The sequence below is a fragment of the Corvus moneduloides genome, chromosome 5 (genome assembly GCF_009650955.1).
Source record: "Corvus moneduloides isolate bCorMon1 chromosome 5, bCorMon1.pri, whole genome shotgun sequence".
NCBI lineage: Eukaryota > Metazoa > Chordata > Aves > Passeriformes > Corvidae > Corvus > Corvus moneduloides.
The window spans coordinates 71,791,227-71,810,678 of record NC_045480.1 but is presented as its reverse complement, the minus strand read 5'-3'; the positions used below and the strand labels follow the sequence as shown (position 1 = coordinate 71,810,678).

The 19,452-nt window shown below is 41.1% G+C and overlaps 1 protein-coding gene across 33 annotated transcripts in view; it reads right to left on the bottom strand.

Annotated features, from left to right (window-relative positions):
• The window catches only part of CAMK2D (calcium/calmodulin dependent protein kinase II delta), a 124,345-nt gene that overhangs the window by 47,745 nt on the left and 57,148 nt on the right, over nt 1–19,452 (bottom strand). For all 33 annotated transcript variants that reach the window (XM_032109981.1, XM_032109979.1, XM_032109977.1 and 30 more), the window contains exon 5: nt 5,388–5,442. In XM_032109981.1, the coding sequence (XP_031965872.1) occupies nt 5,388–5,442 (55 nt within the window). The remainder of the gene's footprint in view (nt 1–5,387; nt 5,443–19,452) is intronic.

Sequence of the window (19,452 nt, the reverse complement as noted above, 5' to 3'; positions counted from 1 at the left end):
GTGAGAGCAATGTCCTCAAGTGCAGCAGTAAAATCCCTCCTCATATTGTACCAGTTCTGGTCACTCATGCTCAGAAAAGGGAACTGGAAGAGCGGCATGAACAGAGAAATTGCTACCAGGCTACCCCGTCACTCACTCATCAGATCTCTTCAGAGATGCAAACCCCGTTTAGCTTGGCAAAACAAAAGTTAAGAGGGATGAAAATAAATACTGAAGAGAAGCATAAGCCTGACTCTCCCTAGAGGAGAGTTGTAAGGGATAATATTGGTACAAAAGTACATGAGCATACAATACCTATGAGTGAATATAAGGTTAAAATCAGGAGAAGAGTTCAAGCAATCTTTGTAAGATGAAGATTAATGAGCTTTTCAATAATATCATAAAACTTGTCTGCCTGTGTCACAAGAGTGGACTCACAGCACAGGAAGACCCTTCCTGTAACATTTCTGTTCCATGGTGTAGGCTGACAGACTTGCACAGCTATGTGCAATTCTTCACATAAACAGGCGCTTACATAAATAATTCCTAGACGAGAATGAGAGATCAATGTTTGTATTTCATTACTGGTTACGAATGCAGATATTAGCACATTATATTCCCAGTGAATTCCCAAACATAAAAGCTTCAGTGGGCAACAAAATACTTAAAGATTGAGATGCTTAAAAATCTATACTACAGTGAACACAATTATTGTTGAATACAATTAAGTTTATTAGGATTAAAAAATTAAAGGTGATAATACTTGGAATGCTCAGAACTGTAACATTCACTTGCAAACTGCTGTACTAAGAGTTCGTTGAGGATCCCAGTTTTCAGTCACATTAGATGATGACAGAAATGCCCTTCTCAACTAGCAGCACTGCTCCTTTCTTTGAGAAGGCCAGTTCAAGAACTTCATTTTCATGATTTCATTTATAGTTGGGTTACACCATCCTTTTTCTGGGTTTACACTGACTGACTCTCAACGTAGAGACTTTCAGGTAGCAGAATGCTATTTTGTACAAAAGTCTGCAGTAAAATCTGGAGGAGGTAAAGTGGTTTGTTGCCTAATTTGTATTCTCTTTCTTTTTGTCTTCTACCTTCCAGAGACTGGCTTTGGTTTGATTGATGCATATTTTGACAGTCTTGCATAACTCCTTTTTGCATATATATTTGTCTGCCACAGTTCTGGTAAAGAGGAATAATTCTCACTCTGTGATGAAAGAAAAAACAAAGCATCCTTTGATCTTACTCTTTCCTAAGACACTTATTTTTGATCCAAGACAAAGAAAGAAAACAGGAAGCTTTAGTCATCAAAGTGCCTTTCACAGTGGAAGAGAATACCAAATTGATGTTTGTTCTTCTCCAGCACAGAGGGAAGAAGGGGATATGAAATCTTACTTGCTGACACTAAACATTTGCTTGGTAGGCACAACCATTGTTAAATGACGAAAAGATTAAAGCAGGAACAGAGCAGGTGAATTTCACCGACAACCAAACAGACAGTCAGCAATTCCCATGCTCTGTCACTCTGAAGGATACCTTAGGAATAGCTCTCCCAAGACAGCTAAATGGCCACAATGAAGGAAGGGAGGGCAGCGCAGAGCAGGGCATGAGGAGAGGCCAGAACCCACCTGCACATTCTGGGCAAACCACAACAGCCGTGCTCATGGCCTTGGCTCACTGAGTGTCCCTGAGCAAGGTGCCCCTGCAGCAATAAAGGTCATGGGCATCACAGTGTAGGACAGCCCACAGGTCCCAGGAAGCCACTCACAAACGACTTTGGCCCTTCACTACAAAGCTACATGAACAGGTGCCAGGGTACTATCGCCCTGCAGGATGCAAACAGGAATGGATCTCAATGCTCTTCTGACACAGATATGTACCTGGATCCTGGGACGTTGTATTTCATGGCAGCCCATTCATTATATAAGCTGTAGTAACTTTCAGTAACCTAAAAGCCACTGGTTCTTACAAATTGCTATGGTTGTTTTGTGATTTTTCAGAAGAGAATACTGAAGTGGCAACAAGTAAAGCACATGGGTTTGTTTACACAGAAGAGTTACAAGCAGCACCAAGGCCCTCTGCACCACTTTCAGAAAAACGCTGGTTTATGTTTACAAATATAAGAGAATAATTAAAAGGAACGCACAAATTAGCACAGACAGCTAAACCAGCCTCTGCTGATGATCACACTGGTGTGGTTTCTGCCTAGCTTACATTTGTTTCTTCAATTGCTTTCATAATGGAGCTGGGAGGAGGAATCTAACAGCAGCCACAGAATTTTTACATTTATCTGTAGCCTTTCTACTTCTGAAAGAGAGGTTCAGGCACTTACCTGAGCCTAACACTGCTTTGCAAATTAGGCTATTTTTTTGTATTTTCTGTTTATTCTACACAGTATGGTCCCTGCACTTAGAATACTAAAAGCAAGGCCAGGATTCTTAATGTACCAATTGTTGCATCTCATCAAGCGCATTAAAACGGGAGACACTGAAAATAGAGAATCTCATTGACTTGCACAAGAGAGTCTTCAAGTGCTACAGCTGTTTCCATTCAGATACAGCAATTAATACTGACAGAATTGATTGGATTTGAACTCATCTAACATCATTAACACTGAAGACAGTCTCATTCGTGCTTAGCAACTGAAATGGTCCAACAGACGCAAATCCTGACTGCAGCTGCCTTAACCAATAGGGAAGGGGAGCAAAAACTTCATGAAGTCCATTATTAAATTCATGAAGTTCATTGTTCAATACCCATTTTCCACATGGATTTCCAGAGACTCCCACCTTCCCATTTGACACCAGAATTGTTCACCCAAATGCACGTCTGTAACAGAGTACATTAAACACTGTTTCTTTCTCTGGATAAAAGCACAGCTATGCTTGAGGTATACAAGTGAAGCAAGAGGCTGCAGACATCTCTATAGCATTTAATCCAAAGAGATTATTAGAAATTCAAAATAGAGAGTAACAATGATTATTCTTTTCTATCCACAGAAAGGGCAGTCTTCCCCTTCACTCTCTTACGTGGGACGCAGTCTGCAAGAAATTTCTGAAGAAACAGTCGTACCAAATCCCACACAGTCTGAAAGAAATCATTAAGAAAATGACATGATGGCATGTGTGGGTGGAGTGACAGTGTTACACCACAGTCAGGCTCCTGCTGAATAAAAACTAAATAAAGAAAAGCAGGTTCTTGGCCTCTGTGTTCAAGAAGTGCATACGGTACCTTTTTATCGCGGCAGCTCTTTTATATACTTGTCAACAGGGCAGTAACCACATGTTTTTAACTGCAATAAAAGGTGAAGTTTCACTAATAAATAATATTAGTGAGCATTAAAGCAATGATTTCTTAATCTGAATGTGAAAAATTAACTGTGAACAGGCATTCTCAGTAATTTGGCAGAAGTTCCTCAAGAATGCAACCTGTTGCTTCTCCAAAGACAACGATCAGTCAGCAAAGTGACTGCCTCTGCCATTTAGACATTTTCTTTTTTGCAAAATAAGTAATTTTTACAAAGCCTTCAAACCACATATTCAAAACATAAAAGCTTTATATAAATGTTTGAGGCTGTTGTTTGTCCTGAATGGGACTGTCAGGGAACAGAGGAAGTTCCAGCCAATGCAGAACACTTCCTGTGGAATCCAGTTTTTGGCCAAGGCAGTATCTTTGGGTTAGGCATTAATGTTTTATTGCAGAACACAAGCTTCTATTTGCTCCTTTTACTATCGAGATCCAGATACTGTTATCTACAACTTTGAAATTGTTCAAATGTTCTAGTTCACATCACAATCATAACCCCCTGAGATAAGTCTGGCTTTACATATTAAATTTAAGGCAGACATGGACTAACTGCAATTATAGTAGGCCCCAGTTTCTCACAGTACAGCAGTACAACAAAAAAAAATAAATAGCCACTGGTTTTTAAAAGGGATATTGTCCCTAGAACTAAGAATTCTGCATGCACTTCTTACAAAAGTTCTGGATTAAGAAGCTTTTTCCAATTCCACATAGAAAGATTTCCTCCGTAGCCCTTAAGGAAAGAAAAGGCAAAACAAACCCCAGTGCATGTCAGAGAACAAATATGTGAGTGGTGCCCTGGAGCCATTTCCAAGCCAACAGTCACTGCACTTACCTGGGATAGACACAAATCACATACAAGCTTCTGTGGAGCCCAGTTAGGATTTGAGTCCTGAATCCCAAATGCCTTCACTGCAGACAGACTATTTAATATTTGTGTATTTCTAGTCTGAAATCTAGTGTTGAAGAAGTCTTTATAGATTTCTTTAAAAAAAGTTAAGTCAGAAAGTAAACCAGAATGTAACCTGAACATGAAAGCACACAATTGCTTGTGGAAGATCCAGGTTCTAACTTAGCCATGCTGAATGCAAATACTTCTGTTTGTATGCTTAGAAATGAGCTATTTTACATTTCTGGGGAAATAATGTATTCTCATTCTAACCAGCAAAACCACGGGGAGCCTAAGAAAGCTCTTCAGGTAGGTGGGTGGGTGTGTTCTCTGTTAAACCATAAACTGCCCTGGAAAACTTTACTGTTAAAAGAGATAATTTTACTTAAGTAACTCAGTTTTGCAATACAATTCCTAACATTCAGGTTTGTCCATATCCAAAACCATAAGCAGTAACTTTTCAAGTGAGTGGAAAAGTTTGCCCATTCCAGGAAGAATGAGGAAATCAGTTTCTCTTTTTAAGAGCCTAAGACACACAGTTCATGCTGTCACCATCCCTGCTTCCAGTGAACAGCCTTATCTGGAAAAACAAGCTCCATACAGGCACAGTCACTACATGAACAACTCGTGGGATCTTAATTCCTGAAACAAAATAGGACATCAGTAGGAAACTTCCTTTCTGTATGCTGGGAACTTCACATTCTGAATGGTGTCAAAATGAAACATTATGGAGCAGTAAAATACCAATTGGGAATAAAATACTGAAAGAATCTTTGCCTCTCTACACTCAGGCTTACCTTTTTAATGCAGCAGTGGAGATTTTCTGCAGCCAAAGTAGTGTTCCACATGCTTTTTTTAATCTTTCGTTTAGACAACTGGCTTGAAGTAAATATTTTTTTCCGAGTCTATCTTTGCTTACTTTTGGCAGGTATCACGCAACTTTTGCTTACATACCTACACTTTATATTAAAATCCACTTCACCGGTGGATTTTTAATAGTTTTTAATATGGAATCCTTACAGTGACACTTACAAATGAGTTCTTGCACATGCAAATGACCAAATGCATTCCTGTCCCTCCAGCTTTCTCCATCTATTTGTCCAGCTCATCACACCACAACCATGCATTTATCTCGTGAGCTTGCACTTGCATCTCCAAGTTTGAACACCACATCCCCAACATGCTAAACATATGCAAAACAAATACTTACAAGTCAAAGACTAAGTAATGGAATCCTTCTTCTGATATGCTGTCATGGAGCCGCACTATGGAAAGGGGGAAGAAAACATAAACACCAGTCACCTTTTTAACGTCTTTGATGGCTGTTGTTGGTCTGGGGGAGAAGGGGGTGGTTATAATTCTACGGCAGAGCTGGTATTGCATCTCTGTGTGTTCTCAGCTGTGGGGTTTGGGGCTTTTGTTTTAAATGCCCTACCCTCAGAATTTGCCTTTTCCATAACTCTTATTTTCCTAATAAGCATACGATTTTTTTTTACATACAACTTTCTTCTCAGCAATATTACATCTTAGAAGTTGTGGACAAAGCAAGATGAGGAAAATCCCGCCACAATTAGTCACAAATTTCAGCAGAGTAACAACCTTCCAGGGCTTGTTAACAACTTCTCACATGTACCATGAAGAGTTGCAAAGACATAAATCTCCTGGCCAGTGTAAAGCATCCTATTTAAGCCCCCATGCCATGTTTACGTACCCCTCTGTGTCCAGATCTAAAGTTTTCCCTGAAAATGTGCTAGTCAGCTGCAGAATCTTCCCTTTGAATTTTAAGAATTCACACCACATCGTGGTACAACTATGAATTAAGTCCTGCGGTTTTCCTTAAATGAAAATAATTATCCTAAATTATTACTTTAAATGAAATTGCAATTTCCAAAGGTAATACAGGAAGCTTTGTCAGTAGTTTGATCCAAATAATTTCACTTATAGATGCAAATGAAAAAATCAGGGTACCCTAAAAGGGATCTGTGTTCAAAGCTGAGCTGATGAAGAAAGTGTAAAAGAAAAGAATTTTCAGATCTCCCCAGATGGTAACTTTACGTATTAATCATTTTTTATACATGACAAATAAACATGACTTTTCAACTTAATAATATTTAGCCCAGAGAAACATCTTGTGTTTACACAATACTAAAGAGAAAACCAGCTCTTGGCTGACTCAGTGTGCAGAGCTCGTGATGATTCAGAAGAGCCAAGCAGGTCTAAATCAGAGTTTGTGGTTTTGGCTGGTTCTGTATTCCAGATTAGTCCATGTTTTTATGAAGCGCCAGCCAACACCACCCCCCACCCTCCCAAAAAAACCCCAAACATCCCCAAATCAACTTTCTGTCTGGTTGGATTCTTTGAGCTGAGATTCCAATACCGCCAAACGTCTTGTTTTTAAAGCAAACCAAATGTGAGATGAGACACCACGTACCAGCTTAGAAGAGTATCCTCACACTTCTAGCTGAGGACAGAGGCCCCCTAAAACATCTGGCTGTTGGGCACATTCCTTTGTACTGCAGCATCAAAGATACTACTCATGAAATAGGAGTTAGTACAGACCCTTGGGTATGTCAGATGAAACACTGCCCTAAACCTGCAGCTGGTCTGCTTTGGATATACATTTACAAAAAAGTTAAAAACTCTTTAAGCCTTAATACACAGCAAATGATACCTTTTGATAGAAAGGTCCTGTTCATGAAATAGGCTAGTAAGAACTCAAAGCATGGCTTTCTGTGAGCACTTTCTCAATTCAGAGCAGCATTCTCCTCTGTCATATCCATGTTACCAAGCAGGCCAGGATGGGAAGGGGCTTCTCGTGCTTCGGTGCCCCCCGAAGCAGGAGGTGCCCTTGCTTTGTCACTTCCTTCTCTAGAACAGGACTTGGTTCCAAGTGCCTGCAGAACAACAGATCTGTCCCTTAGGACTAGAAAGAGGCTGTTACTTGAGATGATGGGCAATGTTTTGCTCAGCCTGGGGAGCCTAATTCCTTGCTAGCCAAACTCAAGTCTGACACATCTTCAAGGCTATCTTCTTCAAGGATCACATTCTTTCTTTTCCTTTCCTCCCAAAGGAAAGGAATCACAGAAGCGAGATGGAACAAATCCTTCTCTGAATCAGGATCATATGCCCCTGATTGTTCCTGAAAGGGAAACAGGCTGAGGCAGCCAGGGAAGATGAGAGCTGCCTTTTGGCAAGTGCTTATGTTGGTGTCTTTGGTCAATCCAGGCACATGGTTATGCCTCTGAAGCGAACATGCCAAATAAACGAGGGCAGAGGAGAAGAATCTCTGGTGCAGACAAGCGTGAGTGCAGAGCAAAGGGTGCACGACAGCACAAAGGCTAATCCAGCATGGCCCAGACATTCTGCCTGCACTCAGCCTGCCATGGGAAAGACAAGGGATGCTGGGATGACAGTTTGAGAAGACACTAAGTTTTAGAGGGGACACACTACAAGAAGTATTTGTGCAGTCACTGCAGACAGATACAGTTCTTCACACACACCAGGAGTCTGGCACGACAAACCAAAAGGCAACAATTACAAACATTAGTTATCCAATATAAGAACTCCCATCAGAAGCTCACACTGCCACTCCTATTTCTCCAGAGTCACAAAGCATTCAGCAGTAGTAACAGTTGCATTTATCTTTTCTGAAAGGATTTCCGCTAGATCAAATCATTATTAACATATTTCATCAGTGCTGTTATCAAACAACACATGAGAGGGCAGAAAGGAAACTGGGGTAACTCCATTTCCTCCTGCCTGCTGTAGCCCTGTGGTCACTCTCCTCCACTGGGGTCCAGAGAAGGTGCTTAACAACCTCAGACAACAAAGTTGTTGCTCCTAAGTAAACCACTTGGAATGCCTGACAGGAATCCAGGGAGCTTACAGCTCTTCCTTTTGGAGAAATACTGTAAGCCCACAAAACATCAGGAATACCCCTGTTTTGGCTTCAGCACTCTTTTTCATCTGAAATACTTTCCAATCATCACACTGGAAATATCCTTATAATAATTTTAGGGAGAACTCCTATTAGGTGATTAGCTTTCATTTAGCCATTAGTGTGGGCCAGCTCCAATCTGACTGAAAAGTAAAATGATCTCCTTTATGTGACTTTTTGTGCTGAACTGCACTATTTTGTGCCTATCCCATGGAAAACAGCTTGATATAATGGCCAAATAACTTTCTGAATTTCTGCCTTTAAAGAAAAAAAAAAAAAAAATAGAAAATAATAGTATTCCACGTACTTCCACTGAAAATCAAATTTTTCCAGGCAAGAAGTCAAGTCAAACAGTAGACAGAGGGAAATTCTCCATGATAAAGGTATTTAACCACATTTAAACCTATTGCCTAAAATACTTGTGTGAAACTGCTCAAGTGATCACTTAGCTCAATTTGGTACCCAAATTAGTTCATGTTACAAAGACAAATTACTGGAGAAGACCGAAGTTATGGTGCATGGTCAGCACAGCAGCTTCACAGATGTGCACCGAGGTGTCAAACCGCCAGAGTGATGCTCCTTGGGGAAAACTTTTTCCTGCAATGCCATTCATTGTGTTTATTAACAGAGCATGGAAAGGGATTAACAGCCAACGGTAAAGGCATTCATTTTCCCTTTGGTACTAAAGATTAACATCTGTGGACCCCCAAAAGCACTGATCCTGTAACTCTGTGAAGTTTGATGTCTCAAATTAGTGCACCACTAGGAAGTTAAAGGGTTCATTCATCCATAGTAGAGGTTTAAAATGGGTTTGAAAGTCACAAAAGCTTACGTAATATTTGCTGAAATATGCAAATAACTTCAAGTTTCTGCTTCCCTGCAATAGGGAAAAAGGTGCTTTCTCTCCATGTTCACTTCCGAAAGTGTATTAGAGTATTCATGCAGAGCTTACATAGACCACTCTCATTGAAACAAACAAATAAACAAACACCTCAAACCAAAACCCCCATACCCTTTAAAAAATGAACTTAATTACTTAATGAAAGGAACTTCATGGAATGGCTTTATTTAACTTTGGGTGTTCTATGAATTCATACCTGCCTGCCAGTAGGTATGGGATAAATTGCTGCATTTGAAAATAAAAAGGCAAAACAAAAATCGGAAAAAAACCTCCGTCACTGAAAAGCCATAACCTGTAAGTTTTTACTCATATTTGATCCACTCAATTTTCTATCCAAACACCTGTCTATAAGCACTTTCTGCTGTCCTGTCTCTGACAAAGAAAGGCCTGTGCTCAGCACAACGGCTTGGCTGGGAAGTGGAAGATCTGCTGTGGCTTAGCACTGTCAGGACCCACATCTCCCTGCAAAGTCACCCTTTGCCACCTTTCCTGTTCTACTGCATAAACCAAAGTGACAAGGGACAGAAAACAAAGCTACTGCTCGAACTTTACCAGAAACTCATGTGGACACCACTGCAGGCGCCATTGTACCAGTGCCAAGAACTGAGACCAAAGTCAGCATTCATCCTACAGCTTTTAACCTAGATCCCAAGGGAAATATGATGGGATCCCATGGTAAACACAGTAAAACTGCATGAGGGAGCAGAACTGAGCATGCAAACTTTGTGACCCCCTGCTCAGGAGTGCTGCTGTTGGCACTGATCTGCTCCCTTCAAACAAAATGTCCTCACTGCAGCATCATTCTCGGCACCTCAGTGCTCCCTCGTGTCCCTACATCCTCTTTTGAATGTCTCCTATAAAGGGTATAAATAATCTCTGCTGAGCCACCAAAGCCCTTAAATCAGTGGTGTGTAAGAGTCACAGCTATAGCTCCCAGGCAGGGAACTTAGCATGAAAATGGAGTCTGTGCTGTCCTCACTGCTCCTTACACTCACTTTTCCTCTCAAACAACACTGCTCTGCTGAGACCATGGAAGCCTGGGGCCCTCTATAATAAAGCTCATCAGGTACAATAGAGAGAACCTGGCAGATATTAAGAGCTGTCACCTAAGAATCTGAAATATTTAGAGGCTAATCTGGTAAGATTAGTACAGTAGCAATGCTCCAGGGCAGCTGATTTTTGAACATTAAACACAGAGTAATGCTTTGCATATCTAAGAAAATAATCCTCCCCCACGCTGTCAAACGCACCAGCAGTAAAATGCAATACTTACAGTCATTAAATGACTTTATGCAAGTCAGCAGTGCTGTGTACACTATTAACAGGTTGCCTGTATTCAGCAACAGTGAATCAAAACAATATAGCTCCCAAATTCATTCAAAAGGTAACTTTTTTATAACAGTGCAAATTCATGGTTTTTTAGGGCCAAAAACTTGAGAAAAAAAATCCTATTCATCTGCATCACAAAAACTGGCATGATAAAGGATGGGAAAAATAATTAGAGAATTTAGTATTTGGAACTACTGCCTTTTTCCCCAAGGCATTGCAACAGCAAGTGTAGAGTACTACGAACAAAATGCTGTCTATTCCAAAATTCATTTGTGAGCAAAACCCTCCCCCATCAAGGCCCTCACACAATAAACAACAGTATTCTGATTAAGTGCCAGTCTACTGCATGTGGAGAGGTCACTCTACCGAAGTGTTAATGTTGGCAAAAGATGCTTGCTACAGAGAAAATGAAAAATTACTTGTCAAAGTAGATAAAAGATCACATTTTGCAGCAAGACTGAGTGACTCCAGGTACTGATGTCAAAGTAGAGGGCCTCAAATTACCAGCTCTTTTGTCATGGAGAGACTCTTGCTTCATTCCTGCTGGATGAAGACCAACAGGCTTATAAAAACAAAATATCCCAAATAAAATGAACTAATTAGAAAAAGAACACAAACCCAAGAGGTATTCCAAATATATAATTCTGTGTTGGTAGTCTCTAGGGAGAGCAGTTGTGATGACTGACACTTATCTTTTTATCCCACAGGCTTTAATTGCTTTTCAGCACACCATAACACAGGTGTGTGTGCATTTATGTGTGCACACGTGCCCAGAGCAGCTCTGAGGAATTATATCCTGTATCCATGAAGTCAAAAGGAACAGCTGGAGCTACACACCTTTAATTATTCATGTATGAAAACAGCAAAATTGTATGGAGTTGTTGCGAAAAAGAACAGGGGACTAAAATGTACACCTGTACCTTCATGTCTTCATTTAAAATACAACCATGTCATTTACTGGAAATCTTGTGTTTCAGGGTGAGTCAATTCCTCCTTGCAGCTGAAGGCCTGATTTTGTAAGTTTAACAAGATTTTTCACAAAGCAACAAAAAGCCTTGCAAATATCATCAGATTAAGCCTTATGAGGATAACTGCATGGATCAAAACCAAGTCTGACACAAATTTTTGCTACGAGCAAACTGATGTCTCAGCTGCCAGTGTTGATGCTTTAAGCACTAACATTTTTAAATTATTTTAGCATTCATCAGAACATGTAAGAAGAGGAATAAAGACACAAGAATTTCATGGAGTGTTAATAATAAAAGGACAGGCTGTAACACAGAGATGTTACATCAATTAAAATTAACAGGCTCAGGAAACCACACAGTGTACTTTAATGGAGGGAATGCAACTGCTCAGTTATTGAAATTAGACTTTATCCCCTTTAATACTTACAATGCTAAAAAACCCTGGGAACAGATTTATATAAATACTATGTAGGGCCTACACGTCCACAAAATTTGCTACTGGGGAACTGTAATCATTGGGTAGGACACAGCCTTCCTTCTTGGCTCTCCTCTCTTAAAATACATTAAAGACAGACATATAAGCAATTTATATAATGGCCACCCAGAGAAGCATGCACGTTTATTTTTAAATGCTCCCCTTTCATGAGGACCAAGCCTCAAGGTATTTAAAGGCTTTAGCTTATGAAAACAAAGTCACTCTACTTTAAATATTTTAAACAAAAAGGAAAGCAGAAAATTGCAATCCTGTGGCATGACTCAAGAGGAACCACAGAAAAGAAACCTCTCACATAGGAGCCAGGTATGCCCCAAGCAGCCTTAGACAATGTTTGCAAAGCAATTACCACTGTATTTAAGGCACCTTCATTCAGTAACAATTACCTCCAGAAAACCTAGGTGTCATAGGTTAGCAAGCATAGTCCCGGAAGGGATGTCCTTGCTAAGGGGTGCTTACAGTTTCCTCTGGGACCTGATAGAACCTATCAGCTGGCCAGTTTGAATATGGACAATTCTCTAAGCCACTTAAAGTTGTGATCACCTCTGTGATCCACACTTAAGAACAGACAAACTCCCCCCCAAGCTCTCTCTCGTTTCCGGTGCTGGGACAGGTGGCTGCAGGCCCCGTGTGGGGGCCAGCGGGCCCGGCCAGGCCCTGCTTGGGCCAGGCTGGGCCAGGCCACGGCCATCCTGGAGCCGATGGACCTGTTCCACCCGTGGAACCCCCCCACTGCCTTGCCGTGGGCAGCTGGAGCGGCTCGGCTCTCCCCCCTCTCCACTGCGATAAGAAACATTCAACATTCCAGCTGCAAAGCTGCAAGGCCGAGGTGAGATTAACCCTTTTATTCTTGTGAAGAGCTGAAAACCTGAGGGAAGAGAGAGAGAGGAGATGCTTAAAGCTGAAATTCTGTTGTGAAGCTATGATATATCAGAGTATCCCGTTGTAATTCCATGAAGATATGGGGGGTGGAGTGTTCAACTCGTGAGCAGAAGCACCTGCGCTGAGATAGGCAGATGCTGACGCAGCTGTAATTTCATGAGAAGTTTGGACAGGGAGAGATGAACCAGATGAGGACTTTTGCTCCAAACGGGAAAGGAGAAAACCTCAGTTCCTAGAGAGGCTCCCAGAGATAGTCCTAACAATGAAGATGAGGAAGACCCTTTGCTCCCAGGGAAGGAGAAGGGCCTCTGGTTTTGTTTCCGAACGGCTCAACCTTAAAACTGTACCCCAAAAAACTTCAAGAGTGGACCCTCGAATGTGGGAAAACCAATTGCTATCTGTGTGTGACCTTGAACAAGCTGCAAGTTGGGGGAAGGGACTCACATGCAGGCAGAGACTCCTCTTCCTAAATGGACTGAACAATATTTGGAAGTGGGCGGCTGTCTCGTTGTGATAATATTTTCATAGCATGAGCAAGAAGAGACTTCTCTTTCTAAATGGACTGAACAAGGTTATTATAGCAGTGGTAAACAGACTGAACATCTTAAGGGTTGTCTTTTTACACTGTCAGTGGGAGAAGGGAGGAAGGTGGGGGGAGGAGGAGAGTTCTGAAGGTGGTATAATTTTTTTTTTTTTCCCTTCTTTTAGGTCTGTTAATAAACTTCTTTATATTCTTTCAAGTTTGGTGCCTGCTTTGCATTTCTCCTAATTCTTATCTCACAGAAGATAAACAGTAATGAGTATTTTAGACCAAACCACTACACTAGGCTAAATCCTCCAGTCTAAAAAATGAAAAGAGTAAAATAAATCCAACCCCAAACCCAGTACTGATTTAAAATACATACATTCATTTTTAAAAGGAAGTACTTTCAAATCTGTGACTAAACAGGAATTTTCTGTTGTAAAGCAGATATATTATGAAGAAAATAATTGAAATAGAAATTTTTTCTAGAACCTATTTAGAAGAGTGTCCTGGTCACTTTGATGGAATATGATCAATAAATTACGGCAAAAAAAGATGTTTTTAACAAACTACCTTCATAAGGAATTTAAACAATGATCATGTGATGCCACAGAGCAAGCTGGCCATTTGCTATTTAACGGAATGCAATCCTTAGTTACGAAGGATTTCATATCCCCCAGCTGTGATGCAAATGGCCACAGACAAAATTCCACTTGGCTGTTCCAAGGCATTTAACCACTCTAAGAACCTGACCAGAACAAAAAGCTTTAACAAATACACTCCTACAAATAAACACATGTAAACATTTGCAGAAGTCCTTTCCATATGGACTGCATCTGTTGGGAAGAACACACACACAATTCCAGTGTGACCCACTGTCTCCGTAAAAGTGTCTCTGCCCTGATTTCTGCGTAAAACAGCTCACAAGGACCTGCAGGCCAATGAGCCTGTAAAGAATCCGCCACAGCAGCTTCCCAGGTAAGTAATAATCAAGCACACAGAGATGTGCTTTTATCACATTATTCATCCTAGACACAGACCTGCTCTGCAAAGAGGCATTGTAAAGTAAATAAAAGACTCTACTTATCCCTGCAGAAACAAATTCCTGACACTCATGATCAAGGAATCCCATCACATTTCATTTCAGCTACAACAAAGAATCCAAACCATATTTCCATGAGGCTAAACTTTCCACTTCCTACAAGAGTTTCCAAACAAGAACATGCATTTGGAGAAAAAACCAAACCAGCAAATTTCACTGTTAAAACATTACTGTGGTGGGGGACAGAAAACACAAGTGCACTGGATTTGCCTCATCCAACTCCCAGCGCCATCCCAGTGCCAACTGTGGAATGTGAACCAGAGGGAAAAACCCCCTCTTGTAGGCTCTGCCCTTAAATATATGTTAGACACTGCATAAAATAGGCTGGATGTAGTTTTTCAACATATACATATCTACATGTCAAAATTATCATTACTGTCGTGCTGAGCTCCTGAAAATACAGCAGTTCAGAAAAAGCTGCTACTGTGCTTTGGTTTTTCACAAAAACTACATTTAAGATCTTGTAAACAACAAATAACTTTAACGTTATAAAGTTCATTTTACCTCAAGCTGGAATAAATAACATTTAAAATGGAAACTTCATTTTCAAATAAAGTTGTCTCCGGGAATTCTTGCCAACCCTCCCTGTGGGAAGATGACAAAAGAATATACAAAGGAATCTTATTTACCCTTATTTCTTGTAGACTGTGGAGTGAGCATTACAAATACTGCTTGTTAAGACCTTTGTCTACAAGAGAAAAATGCTCTAGTTTATGTTATTACGGCGGCATAAAACCAAAGTTTATGCTCTCTTAATTCAGCTTAAAACAAAGCGTCAACTAATTTAAACGGAACCAATTTCCCAGTTTACAGAGCAGTAGGTGGCCACAAAGAAACAGCTACCTCAGTTCTAAAATAAATTAGCTTTTCATTAAGTTAGGGGAGCTTTTATATGCAGACAGGCCTAACATTCCACTTCCCACATGGTTAAGTGCAACATTAATTACCACCGTGTTGGAAGTGTTACATCAAAAGTAACTCCTACTGCCAGTCCCTCACTTAATCATTGCTGAGAACTGGAATCAGTGGGACCTTCGAATATTCCAGATTTGCACTGAGGATCATGCATTGTATCATCTTTTCTAGAAGAAGTTGAAACCCTATAAATTAGAGTATAAATGTAGTCACACCCCTTAGTGATGTGGTTATAAACATCAGACAGATTTAAGCTCATTTTCTGAAGACCCACACACAACTAAATGAGCTACAACCACCAATTCACTTAATCACAGTAGGTACCACCTTTTAATGACTCTCCTTCATTTGGTAACAGGACAATTAAATCACTTATTCTCCACTCCAGGGACTAAGACAGACTCCAGGCACCTGTGATGGTAATACTAAGTATCAGAATATGGCATTTAAATGCTGGATATTTTTCCAAATTAAAAACCTAAATTAAAATGAAAAGAAGTGCTAAGACACCAAGTCTTCTCTTGAAGCAGACTGAGTCTACATCTTCTGCAAATCACTTCTTGATTATGCTCTGTATTACTCTAATATACAGTAGCCCTTGGAGACCAGAAAATGGTTTATTCTGAAGCGATGGCAGCATTGGCAGGCCATGGACCTGCTCCAGCAAAAAATTAGTTCCAGGACAATAAAGTCAACTTCATGGAAAATTCTGTATTTTATGGAATTAACTATTACTTTCTCATGTTATACAGTACCACTGTAAATTCAGCTTCTCCCTTCCTTTATCTGATAGGGGTTTTTTATATCTATGCAAGCAAAGAAGGCTAAAGCCAATTTCATAGGATCAGATTCCCAAATTTTGTGTTACCAGCTTTGAGAAGAAGACCTAAAATGGATGCAACCAACCTAAAGCATAATTATAATGACACCTCTGTCCTTGGTGCCCTCTTTTAACAACCATGAATCCTGAATATCCTGAATGGGAGCAATAGGAGCATCCCAGAAACCAGCTCCATCCGTACCACTGCAGTTTGTCCCCTCCCAATTTCTTTATGGGAGCAACAGGGGAAAAGTAAGGACTGAGTCTGTTTCTTATACTCACAGCAAATGTGAAAAAGCACTGTCTGAAAAGTCTCAAAGAAGAAAAAAGTCAGGTTAGGTAACTGGTCTCCTGTTTCCATCTGTGTGGTGCTGCCGACATCCATCCATCAAATGCAGTGAACAAAACCTCGCTGTAACCTGGAGAACGAAATGCTTCTACAATTACCCAAGACAACATCTAAGAAGTAGGAGCTCTCAGTAAGTTAACAGAGCGTAAGACTGAGCAACTCAAAGTACTGTGCCCAGACAGAGTGTTCCCATAATGATCCCACTCCATCTCTATCCACTGGGCTGGGCTCAAAACCATCTGTATTATTTTTGGAGTGAATGTGCCTTCCCCCTCTATCAATTAACTATCACAGTAAGTCATGCTACCACAGCTGAAGACAACTATAAATTACTGTCATTTTCCCAACATGCAAGCTCACAAGTGAATGATGATCCCAAATGATTCCAAGTGTTTGTTTTACAAAAACCAGGGAATGCATATTGACTTAATAGATGACAAACTTGAGGCTTATGATGAGAAACTGCCATTGTCTTTTAATCACAGTCTCACAATAAATGAAAATTAGAGAGCTTGTCCTGTCCCCTGGGACCATTTGTAAGATTGTAATTAGCTCAGTGACAACCCACATAAACTTGGAAAGAAATGCTGCAGGAGAGAGCTGAAGCCAGTCTGTATTCACAAACTGAGACTACTAGCTGCAGTTGAAATCTCTTTCTAAATATTCCTCTCATATAGCACATCCAGTAACTCCCAAAATCCGTATATGCTACAGAAGATAGCTGCAAGCCAGTCAGCTGCAATTATGGTTATAGATCATCAACCAAGTCCTTCCCAGCAAGACTGCACAGTCAAATTCAACACAATCCCAGCACTAGCACCATCGACATCAGACCAAGCATAAATTGCTGAAACACAAATAAATAACACTCAAGGTCCCCCAGTAAATAAATGCACACCAACTCTGTTAATTAAACAGCACTGCTTGGGTGGTACAATTGCTGAGACACGAGTGCTACTCACTGCTGCGCAGCACAAGGGCAGGAGCTGTGGATTTGATTACAATGCAATACCAGAACATCTTCAATGCACAAGTATGAGGAGCAGAGCATCATGCTTGGCCCAGTGTGGCTGGAATGAGGAGCTGGATGCATTTAAAGGAGACAGACATGTAGAGGACAAACTAAAATTAGAAGCACATTCCCATGGGCAGTCCATGAGAATACTAACACTCTGGTGAAGCCACTATAAAAAGAACTTCCAAATTTGGAAGGTGACTAGGAGGAAAGAGGTATCATTAAATCCCTCTCAACTGAAAAAAATGCCTGGATCAGCAGTTTTGTAGGAGCAGGAAAATCTCCAGTGCTGAAATCTGAAAAAGCCCAGCCTGAACTGAGCAATTACGAACTATTTATCCACTGTCAGTGATGGGGGTTGGTGGTATTTGCAGGGTCAGAGCATTCACTCCATGCCAGGATGCAGCATGGCAGTGGAAAGCTGAGGAGCAGACCAGCTTGCATCCTTTGGAATGCCATGGCTTTGACAGATACTCCCAACAGCACAGCAACAAAATCAGGATGAAAAGGGAACGTGTGACTTTTTAAAGGCAAAAGTTTGAAGGAACAAGGAAAATCCTGAAGGACACTTGAAACACTCGCTACAAGCCAGGGGTAGTTAGGAGGATGTCTGTCAGCCTGGAACTCATTGGTGCTGTCCTCTGGCCCTCAGGCACCAGGGGATGATGAGCCTGGCTGGGAACAGCCTCTCACACCCCCGCCATGCACAGGAAAGGGTGACATCTCAGCAGAGCTATGGACGTGCTGGGCCAAGCAGGCAGCCCAAGTCCTGATTTCCCATGTGCTGTTTCCAATATATAATGTCTAAGATACCATAACATCTGTTATTGAATGGGCATTCCATTAGTAAAGATGCAGAAGATGCATATGAAATGCAAAATGCCAGCAGAAAAGGGATTTCTGTATGTGAACGGCACAGACAAGTTTAGCCTATAAAATGCACTTCCAAATCCACACCTTGCAACTAAGGAAATCCTGCATTCCAAAGAGTCTGTCCCCATTTATACAGTTTTTAGTCGAATTACACTTTCTTTAGGAATTTATGTCACAATATTTAAAATTGAAAGCAAATGGAATTTTAAGAAAAGATCAAAAACATCCAAACAGGGATGCAGCTGTATTTGGGAATATCCACTTTTCCTTCCAGTACCTGGTTTTCTGACCAGCAGGAAAGACTGAAATGAGTCTTCTCCAGGGTGCAAGTGGCAAGACAAGAGGCCACAGACACATGCTGGAGTCTGGAAAATCCCAGCTAGGCACAGAGACACATTTATTTATTTATTTATTTAATTTCTATGCATAGGAAGGTGGTCAAGCACTGGAGTGGTGCCTGGAGTGGCTATGCAATCTCCCTCCCTGGAGAGACTCCAAATGCAGCAGGATGGGCTCTGAGTAACTTAATTCTACCCTGAGCACGGAGCTGGGACTGGATAACTTCCAGAGATCCCTTCCAACCCACATGGTTCCATGATCCATGGTACTTTTTTGCAGGGGCTGGGTATGTAAGTAAAGCAAGATGTCTGTGCAGATGGGAGTAGCCCCACAGATTGTCCCTCCTAATGAGCTTCCTAGCTTGGTATTGCCTCTGGAAAAGGAGCAAAGACATTCCAAAGCTCCACAGTGAGCTCCCAAAGCACCACTCCTGATTTATGGTCGCAAAGTCAAAACATAATCCACAGTCCGAAGTCAGGAGACCTTCCTTTTGCCTCTTACTGCTCCCAGCTCACATGCCCAGGGTTTGCTCATCCCTTTCCTTCTCTCTGCCCCCATGTCTAAACAGATCCTTTTCTGCTTGCCACAGGAAAATGGGAGGGTTAAGGTGGGATGCAGCTCTCAGGTGGCACAGACAGCCCAACACATTCTGCTTGGAGGGACCTTTTCCAGAAGCAGGGTGACAGGGTGACATCCTGAGTGACAGCTCACCCACCATGCATTAGGATGACAAACACTCCAAATGGGCAGATTTAGGCTGCCTGGGAGACAAATGCTGCCTGGATGATAACTCCTTATTTTCTCTTGGGAAAGGGAACAGACCAAGACA